The sequence below is a fragment of the Gavia stellata genome, chromosome 1 (assembly GCF_030936135.1).
Source record: "Gavia stellata isolate bGavSte3 chromosome 1, bGavSte3.hap2, whole genome shotgun sequence".
NCBI lineage: Eukaryota > Metazoa > Chordata > Aves > Gaviiformes > Gaviidae > Gavia > Gavia stellata.
The window spans coordinates 26,585,223-26,610,629 of NC_082594.1; the positions used below are offsets into that span (position 1 = coordinate 26,585,223).

The 25,407-nt window shown below is 36.5% G+C and overlaps 1 protein-coding gene across 4 annotated transcripts in view; it reads left to right on the plus strand.

Moving 5' to 3' along the window:
- The window catches only part of NBEA (neurobeachin), a 516,023-nt gene that overhangs the window by 423,852 nt on the left and 66,764 nt on the right, over window positions 1-25,407 (plus strand). For all 4 annotated transcript variants that reach the window (XM_059826681.1, XM_059826675.1, XM_059826690.1 and 1 more), the window contains 3 exons: window positions 4,357-4,469; window positions 15,738-15,878; window positions 22,915-23,034. In XM_059826681.1, coding sequence (XP_059682664.1) covers window positions 4,357-4,469; window positions 15,738-15,878; window positions 22,915-23,034 — 374 coding nt within the window. The remainder of the gene's footprint in view (window positions 1-4,356; window positions 4,470-15,737; window positions 15,879-22,914; window positions 23,035-25,407) is intronic.

The following is a 25,407-nucleotide window of genomic DNA, read 5'->3' on the forward strand; positions in this document are numbered from 1 at the left end:
GCCCTCTTTTCTGACTCTAGCATATTTCATCATGTTTACAGCTCTGGGTTTTTCTCCCAAAGGTAAACACTGCACTCTGCTACTTATCAATCAGTCTCAGTGTTATACTCTCCATGCCCCTGGTTTTTGTCCTGGTTGTGTAGACATAAGCCTTCCTGGCCACCTTCCCCCTCCTCCTACCTATTGCCTTCTCAGGGATCCTTTAACTTTGAAGGCTTGGAAGCAGCTATGATTATACTAATTGCCCTTTCTTCAGGCGCATAGGAAAAGGCCATATTGCATGTGATCAGCGTGTATGTCAGCTGAACCCTCTGGGTGATATAGGGAACAAGTAATTTTTACTATTCTCAGTTACAAGATTATTGAAAAAGTACTTAAAAGTAATCCCACCGCAGCAAAAGGAATCAAGAGGAGTGGGATAAAGAAGTTGTTTTGTAATATGGTTGCAGTGCCCACTGTTTTAGTTAGAAGTCTAGTTTTCAACTCTATTTCTCAGTATTTAACTGATTTCTGCTGGTTTTTTCTTTCCAAATTGCAGTATATTAAATGTGTGTTTGCATTTGTATTTATTGGAATTTTAATTCTTTTAAAACCTACCTGCCACAGCTTTTAAAAGTGGAGAATAATTATATCCACAATTTTTGTAAGTGTTTTTTTGTAGTGGAAAGGGATTATTTTTAAAGGTTTGTGGAAAAAAATGACATCTTCAGTCAGGTAATAAATTCAGACGAACTTCTTCCCCCTCCCTCTTTTTTTTCGCCTGTTTAGCATTTTCCACTTTTTTACTCTGTGATGTACAAGCCCTCACTGGTTAATTATGTATATATTTAGCTACTGCATGTGTTGGGCTTATTATTGTCATCTAATTAGATGTAACTCGAACTACTTGCTTCTAGAAAAATCATTAAAAATTCTTTCCTAATGACCTAGAGATGACAAAATGTCTGTAAAGTGTGAAGAAGCAGACAAGCACAGGAACATCGCTCTTAAAGAGTGTTAATCCAGATGCTGCAATCATCTAATTAAACAATATTTTGCTGTCATTAACATTTTCACCAAGGAACTGCAGTTATAATTTCTTTGTCAGCTGTCTCTAGCTCACTTTACCTTCAAAACTAAAGTGCCATATAAAAACATTAAATTGGATGGTTTAATTAAAAAGTTTTTTTTAATGAAGAAACATATCCAGTATTTCTGAGATCTCATTTACTATGCCTCAGTTTTATTGTTCAAGTAGATTAGTGTCACTGGCTTGCGATATTTAATATTCAGCCTTTAATATTAATCCCTGTAAGCCTACTTGAGGGAAAATCTGAAGCGTCTGAAAAGGTATAGGGACTGCCAATAGCAGTACAGGTTTATGTTTTATATTTATTTAGCTAAAGGAAGAACCAAACAATGCTTGCTGGAAGCACCAGACAATTGATGAGATGGCTAAATATATTCATCTGCTGACTTTACTCTGAAAATAATCATTGTGAAGCCAGAACTGATCAAGAAAGCATTCCTAATAAAGTTAAACCACTAATATTTATGCATGTTTAGAATTAGGGATTTGTAATCCCATTATAGGCCTAGATCACTGTCCTCCACTCAGATAAGCATAGATGTGTGGTCTTATCTCATCATGTACATTTGGTCTCCTTTCACAATTTAAATTATGGTTCATCTTCTGAAGTAATTTTTATTTGTTGATATTAAAAAGAAAATTGTTGACTTGAGAAAAATAAATTGCTAACTTTTTTACTAAACAAATTAACAGCTATTCTTAGTAGTTAATCTCTTCATAAATAAAATGTGTTTCATAAATATTGAAGTAGGAGAGAGGTAAATATTTTGTTTATTTTTTCACAAGACTATGTTTATATTTATCAAATACATAATCACGAAGGCGCCATTGTTTGTAACTTACCCTACCTAAGCTGAGAGATAAGCTGCTTCAAATTATTTCTCATTGTGGGGTAAAAAAATGCACACAAGTGTACTGCAGTGTCATGACATGGAGCTACTTCCACATGATAATTTTTTCAGGTGTCCATACTATAAGTAACTTATCAAAACCACACAGCAGAGGAGAACTCATGTACAGCAGCTAGGCCAGGATTGCTTTTTTCTTGCACTATTCACATATTTATGATTTTCCCATGTAGAATAGGAACAAAAAGTAAAAATCTTGTTGACTGAATATTGAAAATTAAATTAAATGAATGAAATTAATTTAAAAATTAAATAAAATCTCAATACAGAAAATCTCAATTTTGAAATAAAAAGTGATTTTGGATAACCCTAAATTTCCTTTCAAAATTTTGCAAAAGGATGTTCTCACCTTTCCAATTGTTTCTATAGAGTGTTTTCAATTGAATGTCTTCATTACTGTGAACTCTCTTCCATAAAACTTCTGATTGTGAAAAATCATCATTTTTGCTTATGCTTTGTAATAGACTACAGTCATCTCAGTCATTCTCTTCCAGAATCTCGAATTTCTTTTAGTCTGCTGTCTACATGAACACAAATGTCTTTCTTCTGCGAAAGCTTTTGCACACTCTTCTGTTAACGTAATTGAGGATTCTGATGGTTAGAAAAACATTTATTCTATAAAAGTATAGTTTTATAGAACTATAGGCCGTATTTTATAGAACCTTAAATTTGACAGTCTCAAGAAACTTTACAAATTGTATGTAATTAATGCCTTGCCAAAGAGGAAAATAATATTCTGATTTGACAGATGTGGAAAATGAGGCAGAGTTGTCTTACTTCAAGACATATAGAGCCCCCCCCCAAAAAAAACCTAAACCAATTACTATTCTTCCAAAGAGTACCTTTCCTTTTCCTCCCTCACATGGATAAATTCTGGTGTATTTCTTGATTTAATTGTTTGATACGTTCTCATTCTGCCCAAGAGTGGTTTTGCATTAATTCATCGTTGATATTAAAGAAGAAGTGGTATTGTTTCTATTCATCTTTATTTGTGTGTGGCACACAGTGCTGGTATTGCTTTTTTAACAAAGTTGTATTTGCACCTCAATTATTTTTTTTATATTCTTGTGAACATCTATGTGTTCAAAATGTAAACATGAGGACACACAGTTGTTAACAATATACGCTTTTCCTGTTTTCAGTGAAACTATGTACAAAATAGAAACATGCTTCTTGTTCATCAATGTCTATTGAAAAAATAAGGTGTTTGTAGAGCAGTGAAAGTTTCACATTTCATTTAAGCAGAGCTGATTTTTGTGGAGAATTGCAAATGCTACTCAGAACAAGGAAGCCTGTGTTTTTCTGTGCTGGGTTTTGTACCCCAGGAATCTGTCCAGAATCTGGAAGGAAGCAGTTAGTGAGACAGGGCTGTAAATCTGCCGCAGGACTGGGAATTGTTAACCTGGGTTATTTCAGTCTGCTAATTATATTATAGAAATACACACACACACATATATTTATGACCTGATTTTATTTTTTAAGACTCATGTTGCATATTGTGTGGTTCTCAGTAAATCAATATGGTGGATGGTTCTGTACTAAGCAACTTCATTTGTCTTATCACTGAAATGTTAGATACTACTAAATACCAGCTGACACAGAAATAACAGCCTTTCCCAAACACACTTTTCCTGGTGATAAATTCATAATTTTCAGTTCACTTCAGTTGCATATTGTTCTTTTGAAACTGTATTTAAAGATGGCTTTTGCACATTTTAGCTGCTGGGGTGGTAGCAATGTTTCTTTCATTATGTTTGTAGAGAGTGGCCTGGGGCAGTCAGCTCTGTCTTTTAGGGGGGAGAAAATGTTTTTTAATTTTCAAAGCGTTTACGAAATAGTGATAAAGCAAACATGACTTCCTCCACTTTGATTCCACTATTGCAGTGAAATTTCACCACTTCTTCACTGAAGAAGAGCCATGGGGAATGAAGGAGTAATATGGACTACCTAGGATAGACCTAGATTTGTAAACCTCAAATTTAGCCCCTTGCTGTTTGGAGTCTCATTTACTCTTTGCCAGCTAATGATACTGCATACAGTTGCTAGGAAAATAATAGTCTAGTGGTTTTAAATTTCAACATTCATGCTATGAACATAGCTTCATGGAATATAAAAAAGAAAGTGTTTATTGGCATACGGTGCATTTTAGTTGGTCTTGAAAGATACTGCGCTCTTTATATTATGCCGATTTCTGCGTTGACTTCTGATTCAAGATAAGTGCATCTAAATGGCTACTTTTATCTGGAAGATTTATACCTGATTCTGTCAAGTGGTGGGAACTAAGAACATGTGATGCAACAAAAGTGACCACTAGATTGTTTTTCAGCTGGAGAAGTGGACACTATTTCCTAATTCTTAAAATATTTTCTTTCTTAATAGGACGAACGTACAATGATCTGAACCAATACCCTGTATTTCCATGGGTTTTAACAAACTATGAATCTGAAGAGTTAGACCTGACCCTTCCAGGCAACTTCAGGGATCTTTCAAAGGTATGCTTCAATTCTGTTAAAGACAGTCAGCCAGCCCTTTTAGGAAGAGATTTTGTTTTATATTTATAGTTTGGTTAAGTTAAGTCTTTGTCTTAAAGTCAGAAAAGTCTGAAATAGACTTTTCTATTTTAGAACCATTTTATACTGAATCTCTATGTTACACTACTTCCATGTCCCTGACTGATCTGGTTCCAAACCTGCAACTCCTCCATTCCTTCTGACTTATGGATCAGGACTGTGTCATGATCTCACTAATTATCTCCCTTAGTTTATGAAAGCTGATCCTTTGGAAATAAAAAGCTTGGACTAATTTTTCACTTAGTTACTAGATGAGTAATATAATAGCAGCACCTCCTTTTGGTTTAATAATTATTCAGTAAACAAGTATTTTGTATTTTAGACCCTGGAGTATCTGGTCCCTATCGTTATTTGTGGGTTTTGTCCTCCAACCAGACTTGGTCAGTTAGTGCTTTGTAATAATACAGTTCCTAATATTTGTTTCTCTAATAGCACCAGACTGCCGTCTATACCCAGCTCTGGTACTCCGATTGTGTCAACAGACTGAAGAGAAGGTGTGTCCTGGCCAAGCATAGCAGAAGTATATGGAGGGGCTCTGCTTTTGGCCAATTGAATGTCGTGGTTTAAGCCCAGCTGGCAACTAAGCACCACACAGCCGCTCGCTCACTCCCCCGCTGCCCCAGTGGGATGGGGGAGAGAATAGGAAAAGTAAAAGTGAGAAAGCTCGTGGGTTGAGATAAGAACAGTTTAATAAGTGAAATGAAATAAAATAAAATACTAATAATACTAATAATGATAATAATATAAAAAATTGTAATGAAAAGGAAAATAATAACAACAACAACAACAACAAACAACAAGAAAGGCAAGTGGTGCAAATGAATATAATTGCTAACCACCCTCTGACTGATGCCCAGCCCAAGTAGCGGTCCCCCGGCCAGCTTTCCCCCTAGTTTATATACTGAGCATGACATCATATGGTATGGAATATCCCTTCGGTCAGTCGGGGTCAGCTGTCCCGGCTGTGTTCCCTCCCAACTTCTTGTGCACCCCCAGCCTACTCAGCAGAAAAAGCCTTGACTCTGTGTGAGCCCTGCTCAGCAGTAACTAAAACATCCCTGCTTTATCAACACTGTTTCCAGCACAAATCCAAAACACAGCCCCATACTAGCTACTGTGAAGAAAATTAACTCTACCCCAGCCAAAACCAGCACACTGGAATAAAGACAAAAAACAGGGTTTGAAACTGAGTTGTGGGAAGTATCTTTCCTGGTTCCTATCAATGTGTATGTACCCTGTCTCCCACAGCATTCTCCTGGAGAAGCTGGCAGCTCGTGGTTTAGACAGGTGCACTCTTCACTGGGTAAAACACTGGCTGGATGGCCGAGCCCAGAGAGTTGTGGTGAATGGATTCAAATCCAGTTGGCGGCCGGTCACAAGCGGAGTCCCCCAGGGCTCAGTTTTGGGGCTGGTCTTGTTTAATATATTTATCGATGATCTGGATGAGGGGATTGAGTGCACCCTCAACAAGTTTTCAGACGACACCAAGTTGGGAGGGAGTGTTGATCTGCTCGAGGGTAGGAAGGCTCTGCAGAGGGATCTGGACAGGCTGGATCGATGGGCAGAGGCCAATTGTATGAGGTTCAACAAGGCCAAGTGCCGGGTCCTGTACGTGGGTCACAACAACCCCAGGCAACGCTACAGGCTTGGGGAAGAGTGGCTGGAAAGCTGCCCCGCAGAAAAGGACCTGGGGGTGTTGATTGACAGCCGGCTGAAGATGAGCCAGCAGTGTGCCCAGGTGGCCAAGAAGGCCAACGGCATCCTGGCCTGTATCAGAAATAGTGTGGCCAGCAGGAGCAGGGAGGTGATCGTGCCCCTGTACTCGGCGCTGGTGAGGCCGCACCTCGAATCCTGTGTTCAGTTTTGGGCCCCTCACTACAAGAAGGACATTGAGGTGCTGGAGCGTGTCCAGAGAAGGGTGACGAAGCTGGTGAGGGGTCTGGAGCACAAGTCTTATGAGGAGCAGCTGAGGGAACTGGGGTTGTTCAGTCTGGAGAAGAGGAGGCTGAGGGGAGACCTCATCGCTCTCTACAATTACCTGAAAGGGGGTTGCAGAGAGGTGGGTGTTGGTCTCTTCTCCCAAGTGACGAGTGACAGGACAAGAGGAAATGGCCTCAAGTTGTGCCAGGGGAAGTTTAGGCTGGATATTAGGAAAAAATTCTTTACTGAGAGAGTGGTGAAACACTGGAATAAGCTGCCCAGGGAGGTGGTGGAGTCACTGTCACCAGAGGTGTTCAAGGAACGTGTGGACGAGGCATTATGGGACATGGTTTAATGGGCATGGTGGTGTTGATTGATGGTGGAACTTGAAGATCTTACAGGTCTTTTCCAACCTTAATGATTCTGTGATTCTGTGATACTTTCTTACCACTGAAGGTGGGTAGCCTTGCAACATCCCCAGGGTGAGGTTTCTGTTATCTGTGGTCAGCTTTCTTGCATCCTTGCCACAGTTCTTCAGCCAGGAGAGAGAAGTTGCTCATACAAGTTGAGTGAGGCTCAAAACTGTAGGAGGCTGTCACTTGCTGACTTAAGGAATGAGGCTGGAGAGGAGAAAATGACCCCCAAGGCCTGTTCTGCAGCCCTGTGCTGCAGCCCCTGTTTTCCCCTCTGCTGCTGGTCAGGGATGAGAGTTTCTGGGGCTTCTGCCTTTAAGTTTCCTTTTCTTTCCTCTTCCTGCAAGCACACATCCTGTGCAGCGAGAGAGAGATCCCACCCTAGGTGTCTCACAGTCTCATATCCCTGTTGGAAAGAGTGTGCTTGCAGTACTTCCAGATGTATTGTAACCATTCCTGGAAGCCTGCTTTTGTGAGACTTCCAAAATAATGTGAGTAGGACTTGATTGCATAATAGCAGATAGGGACACCTACGTTTTCTCTCCCTTTTTTTTTAGATAAATAAATAAGTAAATAAAAACAGAAATTAAACTACATTCACAGTATGCCTCAAATGTAAATAAATTGGTTGAGACTCTGCTTACGTTATGTAAAACTTCTGAACTTTCACAACATTATAGGTATGTTTCACAAATGTGTTTTTCAGTTCTATAACACTGTTGTAATCTGTGCCAGGAACAATAAAAGAAAATACACAGACATGAGTTAAATAAAGACCAGTGATCATCTTGCACTGGCTTCTTCCGTAGCATGTATAAAAATATTTCTGTTTTAGAATTGTATATAGTGATAAACCTTTCATTAAGATGCTTAGACTTTTCAAAATCTCTCAAACCCACTTCTTTCTAGTATTAATAGCACAGTGTGTGGTGAAGTGCAACAAGATTAGACAGCATCTCATGAGTCCTTCATTAGGTACTTAGTTTTGGTTGAATCCAAATTTTTATGGCAGCCTGTTAAAGTATGTAATTGCTACAGGAAGTAGCGTGATAGTTGAGTAGATAGGTTTTCCTCATGAGTTAGTAAAGACTCATTATGGAATTAGTGCTTGTATAGCTTATTAAGTATCACAGCATGCCTAGTAGTGCTCTCCCTTGAAAGGAAATGTAAAATCAAGTCCCTGGTTATTTATGTTTCTTCAAGAATCCATGCAATGTGCATAGCAGGATTTTGCCTGAGGACCTTTTCTTACCCAATTTGATAACTGCATTCTATTATTCAAAAGCTACCAATGGTTTCCTCTGGAAAAGCTAGGGTTTTGACTGCTAAAAGCAAGCCTACACAGAACTAGTTAAGGAGAATATTCTTTCCTTTCTGGCAATATCTGGGCTGCATTTATCCCATGGATGTGTGAGAAAACACATGTGCAATCTGTAAAGTGTTGTGGGATCCCTCAGGATAAAAGGGGTGTAATTGTCAAATTTTTCCAGTGTTTATTATAATAACATCTGATAGGTTTCATTTCACAATGGTTTTAAAAGGAAAAATAGATTAATGATTTTTTTTGTAAAAGGCAGTGGCCGGTTAATATGAAATGCCTTACTTTGTGCGCTTGGGCTGTTATGCATTACTTGCATCCTGTTTCAATTTGTGCATTATCAGTAAAAATCTTCAAAATCAGAACATATCTGAAGTATTTCCTTGGCAATTCTGTTTTCATTTTCGATATTGTCCTGTATCTGTAAGTAAGCCCCTTCTTTCCTTGTTAGGGAGGTGAATCCTGAGTAGCCTAATGCTTGAAAGCAGGAGTTAGTGATTTATTGTTCACATTATTGAACCAGGGTGTGCCATCAAGCCTCAGCCAGACCTCTGGGGCAGGCACACACAGTATCCTTTCCATGAGGAGCCACTTCCTTCTGTCAGATTTTACCTTTCAATGGAGAAATGTTCCTGCAAATTTGACAGCAAATCAGAACCTCCAGCTAAGCTGTTGATGGATAAAATCTCCTTTGTCAGTTCCTGACCTTCTGTCTTCCTGCAAGTTTGCCCTTCTTAGGTTTCACAAAGCCTCTGTCCTTAATATTTCGTAATTAATACCCCTCAAACAATCTTTTGAAATTATTTAGAAGTCTAACACTATTACATATGTGGTAAAAGCCCACAAAAGCAATGAAATCAAAAGGCAAACCAACTATCATGCTTGGTTTTGTTGGTTTAAAATAGTTTTGGTAGTTAAATGTAGATGCTAAATTTAACTTCTTTTAAAATAATTAATTTGTGCCTTATCGCACAAAGTTCATACAAAGCTCCACTGTCAGTTATGACAATTGACTGTACTCCTTTTGAAATTTTTTAACCATTGATTCATAGGCTTTCTGTATGATACAACACCTTTGCAATATCACAACTCCTAAGTGAGCATACACTACAAATGTAATTCATGTGTTTTGTGGAAATGGAATTAGATGTGTTTGGTTTGATTACAATGTCAGTGACAGAGTAAGACATATGCCTTTTGCATTCAGCTCAAACTTAAATATTTACATTTCTGTAAAGCCGTCTTGAATGTGTAACTTGTCCTTTCCTTCCATTCCATTTTATTCTGGTTTTATGTAGCACTCCTTATTGTGGCACTTTCACATCCAAATGTTGTTTGTTCTCTGAGAACAATAATATTTAAATTTTAGTTGAAAATTCCTCTGCCCTTTTTCTTTGAAGTGTTTGGAAATTCCCCTATCAAGGCTTTTTTTTCCTTTTACATATAATTTGAGATTTAAAACCAGGGCCCATGGGCACTGAAGGTGCCGTAGCAGTAGGATATATTGGACCTCTCATTTGATTGGACAGTGTAGGCTCAAGTTTTATTCATTACATATACAAGGTTAAAGGTGATATTTATTGTTTGACAGGATGAAAAGCTAATGAAAGAGGCTGTCATAGATACATAGATTATGTTTTCACTATCAAACCACCAGGTGATCTGCTTATTTTCTTCTTTATTGAGATTTCCTTTGGAAGAATACCTATAGTATTAAACATTAGTACAGGAACTGTGTATGTAGCCCTTACTGTACACTGAGTTTTCTGGGGTTTCAACACACTTAAAATGTGATATGATTTGTTTGTGGAAAACTGTATGACTTTTACTTCTGAATTATAGTGAATGCATGGGTTTGACATGCTGCATTGTCCCTGCTCATTAAAGTGTAAATGGGAATTTCTCCTCATTTACTTCCAGTCATACAACCTGTTAAATAAAATGATTTCTTCACCAGGCAAAGTAATACTAATATTGACATGTGTATGAGACATCATACGCCCATTCACTGAGTGGAAAAAATTATATTTTGTTAATATAGAAGGTGTTTGACTGTCGGGTGGTGATAAGCATAACCACTTTTCCTTATTACTGTGCCATTTCAAGAAAAGGAAGTGATAAAGCCCCAAGGCTTCTAAATGTAATAATGCAAATGAACGCATCGAAGTGTGACTATTTCAAGGCAAACCACACTTAGTACTTCCAAAAATGTGTATGCTGTGGAATGGAGTTTATGGGCTTAGCTAGAGCCACTCTCACTGCAAAAATGAAATCAGTCTCTGTAACTTAAACGTCTCTCTTTACCACACACAACTCTACGATCAGAAGAAAAATGAGTTTGAGTCTCATTTGGTTTAAGCCACACAATTAAACATTTTCTTTTCTCAAATAAAACGTTCATTTTCTGAATGAAACTCTGGTATTTGAAATCGCCAGAACTCTTATACTTGATAATGTTGATGTTGATATGCTGAAGAAAAGCTGTTAACAAATTTGGATAAAATTAGAATTTATTTTAAACTTTAAAGTACCATCCTAAGATATCCTGCTTAAAGGTTGTTGTTTGGTGAGTTTTTTTAATAAAAAGGCAAGCAGTCAGGAAAAGCTCAGTCTGTATTCAGCTAGAGCCAAATAAAGCCATGCTCAAGATTTCTTTTGTAGCCAGCTACAATTTTGCTCAGTACATTACAAAAAAAGAGATAAACAGGTAAGGTAGCTGCTGCATGAATTAGAGTCAAGACAAGCAGAATACTTCTGTGGCCGGATAAATAGGATGCTATGTTCAGTTCTGCTCTCATGAGAGAATGTAGTTCTGTGAAGATAGCTGGCAAAACAGTGAATATTACATGAGCTAACATAACATGTCCAGTGGATATAAACACTAGATGTATTGACAATACAGTGGTTCAAAGGCCAGATGTCTAAAGAGATTAGCCAGATAAAAAAGAATGACATGAATAGCAGTGTGTTTTTAATGTTAAAGTAAATACTTACTTTACTTTTAAATGGAAAAAGAAGCATAAAATAAACTCAAACAGCAACTTTTAGTAAATCAGAAGTGAAGTTCCTGAATAGGCATTGTCATACAGTGAGTCGTTTTGCTTGGTTGGAGTAAAGAATATCTTATAAAACCATTTTATGAAATGTTAATGCTTTTTGATGTAAGTCCTTACAGAAGGCTTTTTTTAATAAAAAGACAAATGGTGTGTTTGGAAAAAGAATTTTATAAAACATTATAGAAGAGCTTTTTATTTAATGTTCAGAACAATTTGTTTGACTCAAATTCATTTTCTGTACTAGTCTTATGGTTAAGGTACTGGACTGAGACATAGTACATGGATTGAGCTTTGCCTTTGTATCGTTTGTTGAAGCCATTTAACTAGTTTGCACAGCAGTAGAATCTCATTGTAATGGAAATAAAATTATTTTGTTCCATTATGTGAAGATACAGGGATAGGTCCATAAATAAAATCTATGTCCATTTTATAGCCATGGTATCAGATTAAAACCATAGCAGTTGACTTTCTGGACTGAGAATGGCACTGTAACGCTATGGAAAAGTGACCAAAGCTCCCTACACATTCTGCAAGACCCTACACATTTCAGAAGAAATGTGAGAGCCTACCGTTACTGTGGAACTTGTCATCAGCAGCACACATGCCTCATCAGAGTAAAACTGAGTTGCTAGTTTGTACAACTGAGTTTTAAAGTTTTTGCAGAAAATGCATGTTTTTACTGAATGATGAACTGTTACCAATTCTTTGGGTAACAGCATTTTTCCACATGGACATTAAAAAAACACTAAGGAAGCCAGGGGCAGACCTCTTTGAATTTACTCCATGCTGTTTTATTTACGGAAGTTTTCACTTTCAGAAAACGCTTGGTCATTTGGTACACACAAGCTGACCTATTTGTGGTTAATCAGCAAGTTTTTAAATTACACGACAAAAAAATGAGAGATTTGTGCACTTTCAGTTAGCGTTTCCTATATCAGCGGAGATATAAGTCCTTTCTATGAATGTGCAGAGAAGTGGTTCACATAGGGGTCTCCATTACTGCACAGAAAAGGAGAAAAGGGGGATCAAATGTTCTTTGTATTTCTTCACCACAGGCTGGAGATAGATAACTGCTGTAATGCTGAACCAGAAGCTGCAGTTGTATGAGCAGGGTGCAGCTTCCAGCTCTCCTCCCTGTGCAATGCTGCATTGACACAGCTGCACTACTTCTGAGATTCCAGTTGTCATCTGCATAAATGGTGCCGTGTTCGCATGCCAGCCCCTCTAGAGCTAGCTCAGGGATTTCTAGCACACCTTTGTATTACAAGCTGTAGTCATACCTAAGCAGTTTACCTGGGAACACTAGAAATCTTTGTGGAATGACAGAAATGAACCTGTATCTCCTGAACCCCAGGCTACCATCCAGATCACTAGTTCTTCTAGTCCAGGATCTGTCCCGAGAAGTCGAGGTGGGACTTTCTAGCTGAAGACAAGCTCTACCTCACCCCCTCATTTCTTTCTTTCTTTCCTTCTCTCTGGGACAAGGAAGGGTAATTCCCAGAAAAGATTCTTCCTGGAGATCTTCACACGAAAATTTCCATACCATGCAAGAAGAGAGATGACTCTCTCGGTATTTCACTTAAAGAATCCATTTTATTCAGCAGATATTTTATGCATTTCAGCATTTTTCTTCAAATGAATCCTGAAGTAATTGAAAGAAAAATGGATTCTGACTCTGAAAAGAATATTGATGAGGATGAAGGTAATCTTCAGAATACAGCTTTTTAGGTTTACCATTTAATAAATTGAACATGTGTCTTCTGAAAGTAGATTATTTTAGCTACTTGTGCAGGCATTTTTACATGAAAATGGGCATGCACCATCTTACAATCTTATATCTTTTACCTTTTAAATTGAAATAACACTTCTCCCTGAAGAACCTAGAATACATGGTGGTGTGTTTGCATGAGTGTTTTATGTGGCTTTGGAAAATTATTGTCAAGTTCTTGAGAGAAAGTACCTTTTTCATGAAATATAACAATATATATAAATAAATTTTTTTAAAGAGTTAGTTAAAGCTATGGGTTAAACCATCATTAAAATTTTGCTGGTCTATAAAATAAAATATCTTGTAATTCTTTTTGAGCATCAGTTATGCTTCACGGTTCTTGTTACTGTAATCAATTTACAGTGAAGAATGAAAACACATAGCTGATTTGATGAAAGACATCTGATCAGCTTCCAATATATTTTGAAAGGCCTGGAGTTTTTATTTTCTATCTTGCATTAATCACCATATCCCTTCTCTACTGCGCCTTCAAACATATATGTACAATAAAATTGTGACAGATGATGCTTCTCTCTTTCATAGCCTCAGAATTCACTGAGTGTAGGGAAAGACACACCTTCACAGTGGAAGGAAGAGATATTCTCAGGGTGTTTTTCCATTACAAAATACAATCTCACCGATTTGTCTGCCATTTTGTGTTTCCTTCTCAGAGGGGGTGAATGTTTCCTGTTAACGGACTGGTGTGTGAATTACTGCTTTAGCTTTTGAAATGTGCAGTTGGGGACTGGAATTTGTTCTGCCAGAGAAGTGGATGCACAGTACCTTAATGAGGGTGGTATCAGCAGGTCCCGTGCAGTCCCCAAAGCAACCCAGAGCCCCGATATAATTTAGCAAAGTGCACATACATCTGTACAGTTTGTCAGTCTAATAGGAAAAGAATGTCTTTTAATAAGTAAGTTACTCTTTCAAGAAAGTGATTGAACAACCATTTTTATATATTGACAACTTACAGGCTATAATAATGCCAGCATGTTTCCTGACAGTGGCAGGATGTGTAACGAAGCCGAGTATAACAAAAATGCAAATATTTATTTTTTCTTTTCCCAGTAGTTGCGAAACAAGCCTGGAAAGCGTTACGGAATGGCTCATACTTCTCTTTCAAGAATGTTTTGTGAGGTCTTGCAGTGCAATCTGCATCAGATAACACTGATCCTTAGGGATTACTCATACATTTTACACTTATGAGAAAGCTATTAACATCTCCATGACACAGCAAAGTATTAAACATCCAGAGTGTTTCATGGTAAAAATACTGAAATCATAATGTTTTAAAATGTAAGTGTTCATCAAACACTGCTATTTTAAAACAAGCTCTAATATGTGATACTGGAAAACAGCATGTTCTGTGTCAGCCTTTTTAACAGCCATCTCAAAAAACATAACAGTGCTCAAGGAATAAAATGCTTGTAGCTTTAAAATTGGTCCTTTACATATGTAGTGTACTGAAACCACACTGATCTGACCTTGTACTAGTAATTCCATTCCAAATGACTTTGGATTTTAGAAAAATTGTGCTGTGGAATGTAATGCAAGAATACCTGTTAGCGTTTTGAAAAGGGTCAAAGTCCTTGAGTATCTGTTTTCAAGTTGTAATCCCCTTAATAATATAAATTCTAACTCTTAATTTTTGATTAATACAAATCAAGTAATCATTTACAATTATAGTAAGTTCATACAATTATTTGGCATGGAAGTGTGCTCTCCTCTAAGTATTAAACTCTGTGTGTTTGGTTAATTTTACTACAAAACTAAAATCTGAAGATTCTTTGCAGTTAGATAGTAAATACACTACTACTAGCTCATCTGGAAAAACACATTTAAGATCACTTATATATTTCAACATTTTATCTACTTTCTGCTTTATTTTCTTTATCCCTGTGACTTTTGTATCACACAACAACAACTACATTTTGCAAAAAAATTGAGATAAAATGGGTTAAAAAAATCACAGAAAAACATGTATCCCCTAAGTAGACACATCAAAACCAACAGTTCCTACTACTGTCTTACATTTCTTTGGGATTTTACCTCATTTGTATAGATTGTCTGTTAAGTATGCTGAGAATGGAGTTTGAATTTGTGAATAATTGCCAAATTCTATTGTTTTTAAGTACAAAGCTTGTTTGTTTTGCTCAGTAAAACCTGGCTTTCTTCAGTCAGAAAATAGATCCAGCCCTGCAGGACTACGCATGGTTTTTAAGTATTTCTGCTTAGGATCACCAGACACCATCAGCAGTTCCGCGTGAAATCTTTTCATCATGAACTGTGCATTACAAAGTATCCTGTGTGAGCAAAAGTCAGTTTTCATTAGCTGTGTGATTATGGTAAATGACAGCAAAAGAAATATTAGTTTGGCCTCAATGCATTTAAAATGCAGTTTTAGAAGTCTATTTCCAGAACAATGTTACTGAATTAATTGGGAAACAACTCATACTTCAAGAAGGTCTTGAGAGTTTGCAGATGTGGGTCACTTATATTTGTCAATTAAAATAAGGAAAGTCATAAGACTTCTAGTACACAAAGCCTTTGAAAAGAAATTCTAAGATTACAGCAATCTGAATGAGCATTACAGCATGGAATGAGTTTGGTTGCAGAGTCTCCAATGTAGTGAATCTTAATGCGGAATTAACCTATGACATATCAGACATGCCACCCTTCAGCCGGTAATATATTTGACCTCTTATCCTTTTGTAGCCTATTGGTGCTTTGAACCCAAAGAGAGCAGTCTTCTATGCAGAACGGTATGAGACGTGGGAAGATGATCAGACTCCACCTTATCATTACAACACCCACTACTCTACATCTACTTCTACGCTGGCTTGGCTTGTTCGTATTGTAAGTATTTCTGGATCCTGGTTTTCATTAATATCTTTATTTACAGCATCTCTTCTGTCACTTACCACTATTTTGATTGTTTTAATGAAAGTACCTTTCTATCAGAATCTCATTGTTCTTCCCTACCTTAAAATCTCAGAAATTCTCTAGGTATACTGTGCGTACTAATTTGTAGTGATTCCTTCCTACCCAAACAATCTGCAATATATTTAGACACAAAATTGTGGTGGTGTAAGGACACATACAAAGAAGAAAATCCATCTAAAACTAAATCCATCTAAAAAAAAGTCTCTAGACAATATGGAAAGCTGATACTACTCGTATATTCATTTATTATTTTCAGCTAGGGACAGATATATAAAATATTAAAGAAAAACCTTTTGTAAAAAGCACATTAAACTGTGTCAGATTGAGAGGGGAATTACAGAACCAGTTTTATATTAAAGCAGTATGGAGTAATATTTTATGCAAATGAACTATGCTTCTCAATTAATTAATAACTTACAGTTTTCAGAAAAGTAAAAATATAGATTCTAACTTCAACCTCCTATTCCAGTTCCATGCTTAAATTCTATCCTTAAAACCACAGCTAGGGAAGGGGTCAAAGTTTAAAGATAGAATGAATCTGAACTCTGTTTGTGTGTTAAGACAATGAATTACAGAAAAAGGAGTATTGATGAGAGACTTAAGGTTTCACAGAGAAACCAGAATTAATGAAAAATTGAGTCACCGTGTAATTACTGAACTTAAACTACACTCCGCCAGTAAAAAGTTGTCGCCTATAATGTGTATTCTAAGCAAGTTTCACACACAACCAAGCAAAGCAGAGCTGCACAAACTAGGGATCTGAGTTTTCACTCATCTCAGCTTCCCTTAGACATGTCCTGTTCAGAAGGGAAGAATTCATGTGTCTATGAGTTCAGGATATACCTCTTAACCCTTGGGAAACTAAGCGTTGATTACACTCCTATATGGGGTGATCACTGTACTCCTTTTAAATGTTGCTAAATTATTCATGTACTGTGAATTCATTTTATGGTTCACATGTGCTTCTTTGTTGCCTTGAAGTGTATTAAAAACAGTGGTTTTATTTGCATGTTTATCTATTAATTTTGGCTGGTATTCAACAAAAGATCCCCTCCCCTCTTAGTAGTTGGCAAACCCTTAGGTCTGAAAGTCTGCTTATAGACTGAATGTACAACACACCAAGGAGTATTCATTTCCTGTATTAGGCTAATGCTGTGTCATTTTTACTACTGTTGTTTATGTAATACTGTAGGTGTTCCTGCTCTCTTTCTTTTCTGCCCTAAAAGAGCGAGAGAGCAAGGTCTCTGCCTTGATGGCCTTGCAATATAGACCTGACAAATTACGTTTGTTAGAGCAAATAATATATGTGAGAATAGAAAGCAGAAACGAAAAGGAAAAGCACTGCTTTCCAGGGAGGAGATTGCTGATGGTGAGAAGGTGGAAACGACAAAGGGATAATTTAAATATGGGGGCACACCTACATAGTTATTTTAAAGATTATTTAAATAGGAGTGATCAGCAAAGAAAAGCAATCACTAGTGGGAGGAGACAACAGAAGTGAGAGGGAGACAGATGTGGGGTAAGTTTAAAGCTCAGAAAAGGGAAAAAAGAAGTAACGTGATGAGATCGGATGGGGCTGCATATGGAAACCCAAAATAAAGATTTGGAAATAAGTGTGTATAGAGACAGTAAAAGATTATAGCTATGGGGATTATAAAGTCATAGTGATCCTTAGAGAGATATTTTTGGCTACAAAATAAAGGATGAAAAATCCTAAGGGAGAAGATTATGCCAGTGAAGTTGACAGATAAAGCTAAGTCAGATTTCTGGAAGTTAAAGTAGGATTTCTTGTTCGTGAATTTTTTGAGCTAGTGTTTTGGTATGAGTTTGTGAAGAAGACCGTGTAAGAACATTTTATAAAAGATAAATTACCATCTAGTCCAGGAAGAGGAAGGTGACAATAAGAGATGCAGAGATTCAGACAGAAAAATGCTTTCAGTATTTTAAGAGATTGGAGAAGATTTATGGGAAGAGATGTGTTACAGTAGAGCTTTTGGTAGAAAGTGACAACAGAGTGGAAGAGAGGAATGGAAAGTAAAATCATGGAAGAAGACTGTGTTTATCAAAGAATAAAAGAAAAGGGAAAGAAAAAAGAGACAAATGGAGAGAAAACGAACAAGCAAGCAAACAAACAATAAGCTATGACAAAAAGTATACTGGGAATGAGATAGTCTAGATAAAAGCAGAACAAAACAGGATAGAGTAATGGGGATCCAGAGGGAGAAACTACATGCCTAGACATTTGTATTGGAGAAAACAGTAGTTGCAGTAGGAAAAGTAGTTTCAGCCACTCTGAAGTGGGTATATAGAGAGTTGTGTAATTGCCACAAAACCTTAAAAATTTTTTTGAGTCTTTCTTTTTGGCTTTGACAGATGCAATCTGGTTCCTGTCAGTTCTCTTCAAATCATTGCTTGTAATATCGTATTTCTGAGTCAATGCTGTGATAATCTGCTCCCTACTGCCTTATATTTCCCTCTGTTGCTTTCCTTTATCTGACATATCAGGCTACTTTTATAAAAGGCACTTTAAGCCTTAGCCTCAGTTCTGTCTTGTTTAATTGATTTTGATATCATCAATCTCTGCCTCTGTTTTGTCATTAACAAATTTTTCACTGGTAATATGACTTTTTCTTGAGTTCTTTTGTGTACTGTGTCCAGTAAAAATCCATCTTTAAAATTGACCTATTTCATTATGTTTTCAAAAATATGACAGTGGCTTAGCATATAATATGTTGAAGCTGAGATTCCAGTTGTCATCTGCATAAATGGTGCCGTGTTCGCATGCCAGCCCCTCTAGAGCTAGCTCAGGGATTTCTAGCACACCTTTGTATTGCAAGCTGTAGTCATACCTAAGCAGTTTACCTGGGAACACTAGAAATCTTTGTGGAATGACAGAAATGAACCTGTATCTCCTGAACCCCAGGCTACCATCCAGATCACTAGTTCTTCTAGTCCAGGATCTGTCCTGAGAAGTCGAGGTGAGACTTTCTAGCTGAAGACAAGCTCTACCTCACCCCCTCATTTCTTTCTTTCTTTCCTTCTCTCTGGGACAAGGAAGGGTAATTCCCAGAAAAGATTCTTCCTGGAGATTTTCACACGAAAATTTCCATACCATGCAAGAAGAGAGATGACTCTCTCGGTATTTCACTTAAAGAATCCATTTTATTCAGCAGTGACTTGAATGTCAGCCTGAAAAGCAGATAGAAGAAACAGAAACAGAAGAATTAATTCTGGCTTGAATGTGAATATCATAATTGTTTTCACATTTTTAGGTGAAATCGGCTAGAGCTATGGTGCAATTGGATGCTCTCAGCAGTTGCTGTTGAAGAAGTTGTGTTTGTATGAATCAGTTACATCGTCATTGAAACAAAGACCAGTATTAGAGAGCATGATTCTTTAACGTGTGGCCAAGAAGTTTGTAGTCAATAATTGGTTTCCAGTTTCTGTTACAATAATCAAGTACTTGTCCAAGGTAGAAGAAATTCTGGATTTATTATGAGTCAGGTCTGACTGAGCTGAAATCAGTTTTTAATGAGATTCAAAGGTGGAGAGGACTTGAAATCCTCTTGTAAACAGAAGTGAGTCTGAGTCTCCAGGTTGATAGATCTGAGCAGGACTGTCACAGATATATCAGACAAAAGGTGTACCTCACTCTGACAAAACCCCAAATTCTCACTTTTTCTCCTCCTACAAATGGCTGAAAAGACATTTTTGTTTTACATAAGATGTCTCAGAATGACACATCCCTTCCTCTTCCCTCCCCTACTTCCACCATGAATCATTCAAATGGGACTAGGCACTGTTAAAAAGGGGATGGAGGGAGAGAAGTGCTGTTGAGTGGAAAAATTACTTGTTCCTACAGCTGAAGCTTGTATTCATCGTAATCAAGTACCCCATGAAATTCTCTTCTTGTTGGCCGTGAACAAGGCATGAATTTTATTCAGAATACTAGGAATGAGTGAGATGGGGTTATAAAGAAAACATTGTGCAGCTTTATAGCTTTCACAGCAACAAAAACTTTACATGAAATGACAGTAATCAGTATCATAGAATAACAGTATTTAAATGACTCCGTTGAATACAGATATGAATTGTATTTGTATAATATAAGCACTTGACTTTCCAGAGAATAAAAATTACCTTAAAATTATATGAGGGGTCTGAGATAAAGCAAGTGAAAGCTCTGAATTTCTGCTAAGGATTAAAAATCCAAAAAGATAGGCACAACAGGTCATAGCAGGATAGCATAATAGGGCACCCTGTAGTGCTCAGCTATTAAAAGTTTAATCCTTGATTATGAATTTTATTGCTTTTGTGTATTTGTCTCAGATGCTTGAAATAATGTTGTCATGGAATTTTGGATTAATATTTTTGCATAATGTATTGTAATTACATCATTTATCTGGTTTTTGCTTTTTTTTTAATCCATCATCTGTTGCTGACTTCAGAACCTCAGCAGTGACCCACAGTCCGCTGCACAATGATATTCACAACAAATTCCACGTATCTTATAAAGAAAAAAAGTGATAGGTTGGGGTTGGTAGAAGACAGAATTGTTTGTGCTCAGATCAATAACATATAGAGTTTTTCAGTATGGGTAAGCTAGAAAAATAGCATAACTTGCAAAGATTGCTATTGCAAATATATACAGAGATTTGCGGGGAGGAATTCAGTTAAAACAAAAATAATTGTAATGTTAAAAAAATTTATCTAAATTTAATGTTAAAATTATAATATTACTAGAATTTTAGGATAAAGTAATATAATCCGGTTCCTGTGTATATTGTTTTCTGTTTGCTAGCTCTGAGTCTGAATCATACCCTTTTTCATTTAGATTTTACATGAAGTTAACTGTATGAAATACTGTAAAATCTAGACACATAAGAACTTAAAATCTAGACACACAAGAACTTAATTTTGTTTCTTTCACTGTTTCAATTCATTGTGATACTTTTATGCTGCTTACCAAGTTGAGCTACTGTTAAATTCTAATATTCTGTTCAAATTATAAACCTCTTCCTCACCTGCCACGCATGCTTTCAATATTCACGAGTGCAAACAAAGTCATTGTGCAATGGGAGTTAGGGTCCTCCAAAAAGAAATGATATTGTGATTATTTTTTATTTAATTGAATTATTTTTAGTTAATTATTTAACACATACTAGGATTCTCTGAAGGGAATAAATACACTGATGAAAGTATATTTCTTAGATTGTTACCTATTCTTTTGAATGTATCTTTTTAATATAAACGCCCAATGTTTTAAGAGGAAAAAAGAGAAGGAAAAAAAAAATCCACCATTCAATTAGCAGTAGAATGTCTTGCATTATTATAATGAAAACAATTCCATATTTGCACTGACATACACTGAAAGTTAAGATACTGTCCCTGGCTGAAAAAGAAGAACAAAAAAATCTTTGTTCAAGTATAAACAATTCCCTTAAGCTACTTCAAAGGTACCGGCATACTATGATGACAATAAGAGAGATATCCCATTCCTTCTCCTTTAGAGAGAGAAATTTAGAGTTTTTCTCCTCTTTGAAAGAAAGTAGCCTGTGTTGACTGTTGTGAATGATAGAAAAGATTAATTGGGAAGACATGTTGAGTAAAGATTAGAGAAACAATGGTCTCTGGAAGTCTGAATTCCCTCTACTATTTTCCTCCTCTCTTTGGATTCTTTCACTATCTTTGCGTTCATGCTTTCCCTATGTATATTTTAATTGCTCTTAAATGCTATGGAAAATGAATTGCTTCAATCCTCTTTAATCTTGGGTAATTTAAACACAAAGTGTATAATGTGACATAATTCCCTCAAAATTTCTTTATTAATGAAGGAGTTCCCTGCTTTGTTCAAAAGTTTCAGAAAAGGAAATAGGAGATGTATAGAATAAAATTAAAATAGTAGATGGGTAGTACTGTAGTAAGAATTATGATCTGGTGATTATGAACTGCCTTGCTGAACAAAGTTTCCAAATGATCAGGACATACAAGGAAATAAATTTGGGTGTGAATTTAATGAAAGGGACACTTTTTCAAACAGTCCCCATCAGACTTTGGCAAAGAGGAAGAAGTAGTTTCCATCCATGTGGACATATTGCCAAATATTAATTGAATCAGAGGGCTAATGGAGTGGTGCTGGAAAAGCAGGGAGTTGGCAATGATTTCGGTAATCAGGTTCTGCTGTCAAATTAAGGATTTGGTCCCCAGTTAGCCTCTCCCCTGCAGTGGAATGTGGTGACATAAAAATAGGTTCTCCAGACTGTCCAAGACTTGAGCTCTTCCTGCCCAAAAGTTAATAGCTGTTTCCATTTAGTAAGTATTGGGAGTGTGGTTTCAGATAGAATTAGCAAAAGTAAAAACTCTAAATATTTCATCTCTGTACCTCTGCCCCAAAGTAATGCTAAAGCTAGTAACCATAGTCAGCCTCATAATGACCATACAGCCATTCTGCCCACTGTGAGGCAAAATGGAACGTCCTGAGGTCTTTTAAATTAAATAAAATCAAAAGGCAGATCCAGGCAGGGGACTTTTTAAGATTTTATTTTGACATACCATCTTACCAAGGGGTAAACAAAGCATGGTAATATAAATAACACAGAGGATGTTTACGATAGTTGGATTGAAGTAGGCAACAATCATGAACTGGAACTAAGCTACATAGGTCTGCCACTGATGGGTAATTAGTCTTATGGAAGAGTGAATATATAAAATAACCTTTCCTGCCAGAACTCAAGATTTGTTTGTGCAAAATGTGTTATTGCCTATAAATGTACTAAGATACTCAGTACAGATACCCATGCATAGATATAACTATAAGGTGCCATAGTTTTCTTTAATTCTGCCTTTATGAAGTATTTTGATCTGCAAAAGTAATTTGTATTTCATTAGAAACCCTCTGCATGATTCCTTCTGCTGTTTTCTTAATCCGTCTTCACTTCATTGACTACAGGAGCCCTTTACAACATTCTTTCTAAATGCGAATGATGGCAAATTTGACCACCCAGATCGAACCTTCTCTTCAGTAGCGAGGTCTTGGAGGAACAGCCAAAGAGATACCTCAGATGTGAAGGTAACATATACATTAAATAAATTTATAAATGTGCATTTTCATTTATGGTATTTTGGTTTATGTAGGGACAAAGAGGGTTTTATATTTCATATCTTTATATTCAGTACACTAGGTATAGTTTAAACAAAAGATAGATGCTACTAAAGATTATTATTGTTCTAACAGAAACAATCAAAGATTCTTTGAAGTTGAGTGGACAAAAGGTGTTTTGTTTTTAGAGAAAAACAACCTCACTGATCTAATTTAGATCAGATAATCAGGAGATGGAGAAAAGCCCAATAAATTGTTCTTTCCTGCTGTTAACTCAATATTTGGCCCACTCCATAAAACACAGCAGGAATTGGATTTGACCTTAAAGTGTCATATTGTTATAGCTTGCCTAGCTCTGGGTTTGCATTGCCTGGGGCAATTAATAAAGCATTAATGACAAGACCCATTTAAAATGTTGGCTTTTCTGTACAGCTTTAGCTTTTACTTGACTGTGCCTGGGGATATTATGCAACAATACACATTAGATTAAAACAACTTCTACACGATATACAGAAACAGCCGGAGAGCAGGGTGATTTTACTGTTGTTATTCCTTACCTATTGTTAAATACAAAGGGTTATTGTTTGTATACATGGGACCTTATCAGAAAGAACCCAAAATCTAATAATATTTTGAATAATACAGTCCTTTCTTGTTTCTCATTTTCTAGTAATAAGGTAGGCAAAGACTGCAGTATACCATTAACTGCTCTTTCTTTAAACTTTATTTTAAAGTGAATATATCTCTCTCCTATTTCAATACTGCCACTCATACTGGGAAATGCTAGTCACGGTCACATTACCATTATATTTTTTACTTAACTTCACAAAAGAAGATGTAAATTTGTTGATCTATTTTTATGCCATAGCTCCTGTTTGCATAAATATTCCAGCAATCTCAGAAGTGTGTATGGACAAACCATGTTGTTATTATTCAGTTACTAGTTAGAAAAATGAATTGTAAATTGTATGGCCATCTTAACATATGGGAGAAAATGCTTTTTAAAGAAAAGAAATTAACCTAAACCTCTTACAACCCATTTCATGTTTATTTGTGCTCCTCTGGAAGTCAATAGTATTTTAAGTACTATCACTGTTACCTTTGTAAGAAAAACAAAGGAAATTTCAGAACTTGGAAGGAATTTGAGTTAATATCTACTATATTTGAAATGCAGCCATTTCTTCAAAATCAAAGTTCTGACATTTTGATTTTTCCCTTTCAATGAAATCTGGTTTTCCCGGTATTCCACCAGAATATCTGGGAAAATGGCCTCCTAGGTGTGGGACTGAAACGAAAGATAAGAGCCTTAAACTGAGGAATAAGGGAAGACAGTTGTAAGTGACTGTAATCTTCTTGTCTGGCTTTAGTACACAGGAGGAGGGCAGTTAAATACATGAAGGCATTGCAAAAGATAAAGGAATATCTGTGGACAGACGGAGGGATGGTATTCAACTAGGGTATATAATTAGTGAAAGGATTGTGCCTAAACTAGCAGCCAAATGAGTTTTCAGTAAAACAAAGAACTGAAACATTTGTATGAAAGTACCAGGAGTCTTATGAACCAAGTGGGTTAATTTAAACTGCTGCTGCCAGCTACTGCAAGGATGTGGGAATTATGGAGGGATAACAGTTGCATTACAAAATATATTTGTATTAAAAAAAATCCAAGGTATTAAAATAAAACAAGTATTAAAAAGATTCTCAAAACCAGGTACCCACCTTCAGAAAAGGAAGACAAAAGGTGAAGATGTGGGGCAGCTATGTGCTTTAATGTCACTGAATTTAAAGAAGGGAGTTAGGGAGAACTTGGATAAAATAGTAACAATTAAGGGTCAGAGTTTCACTCAGGAAAGACTGTAAAATAATGTAGTCTAGAATACATTTGGGAGTCTGCCGTAGAGCCCCAGAGTCAGATTTAGATATATATACATTTCTGTTACTCCATTAGAAAGAGAAATACAACTTGGAGCTAAGTCATTACAGAAAATCTAATACGGGAGGCACAGATGAGGTAGGTTAGCCAATAAATGTTTTGTCCAGATCATCCCTGACCTGCCTGTTCAGGGATACTTTAGGGATTAAAGATGCTGTTTAAAATATGTTTTTTTAATTAATGAAGATACAGGGAAGGTGGGTTTAGAAATTAACCTTGATTTATTAGTTGATTCAGCTTAAGATAAAAATGGATAAAAGCAGATTTGAAAATAAGCTAAATCTTTAAGGGATGCTAAAGCAAATAGAAGTTCATAAACAGTCTAAATAAAAAAACAAAAAGTAAAAAAGCCATAGAAAAGAGAAGAGATTTTTTAATGTATTTAATACCAGCATTCACTGTATTGCATC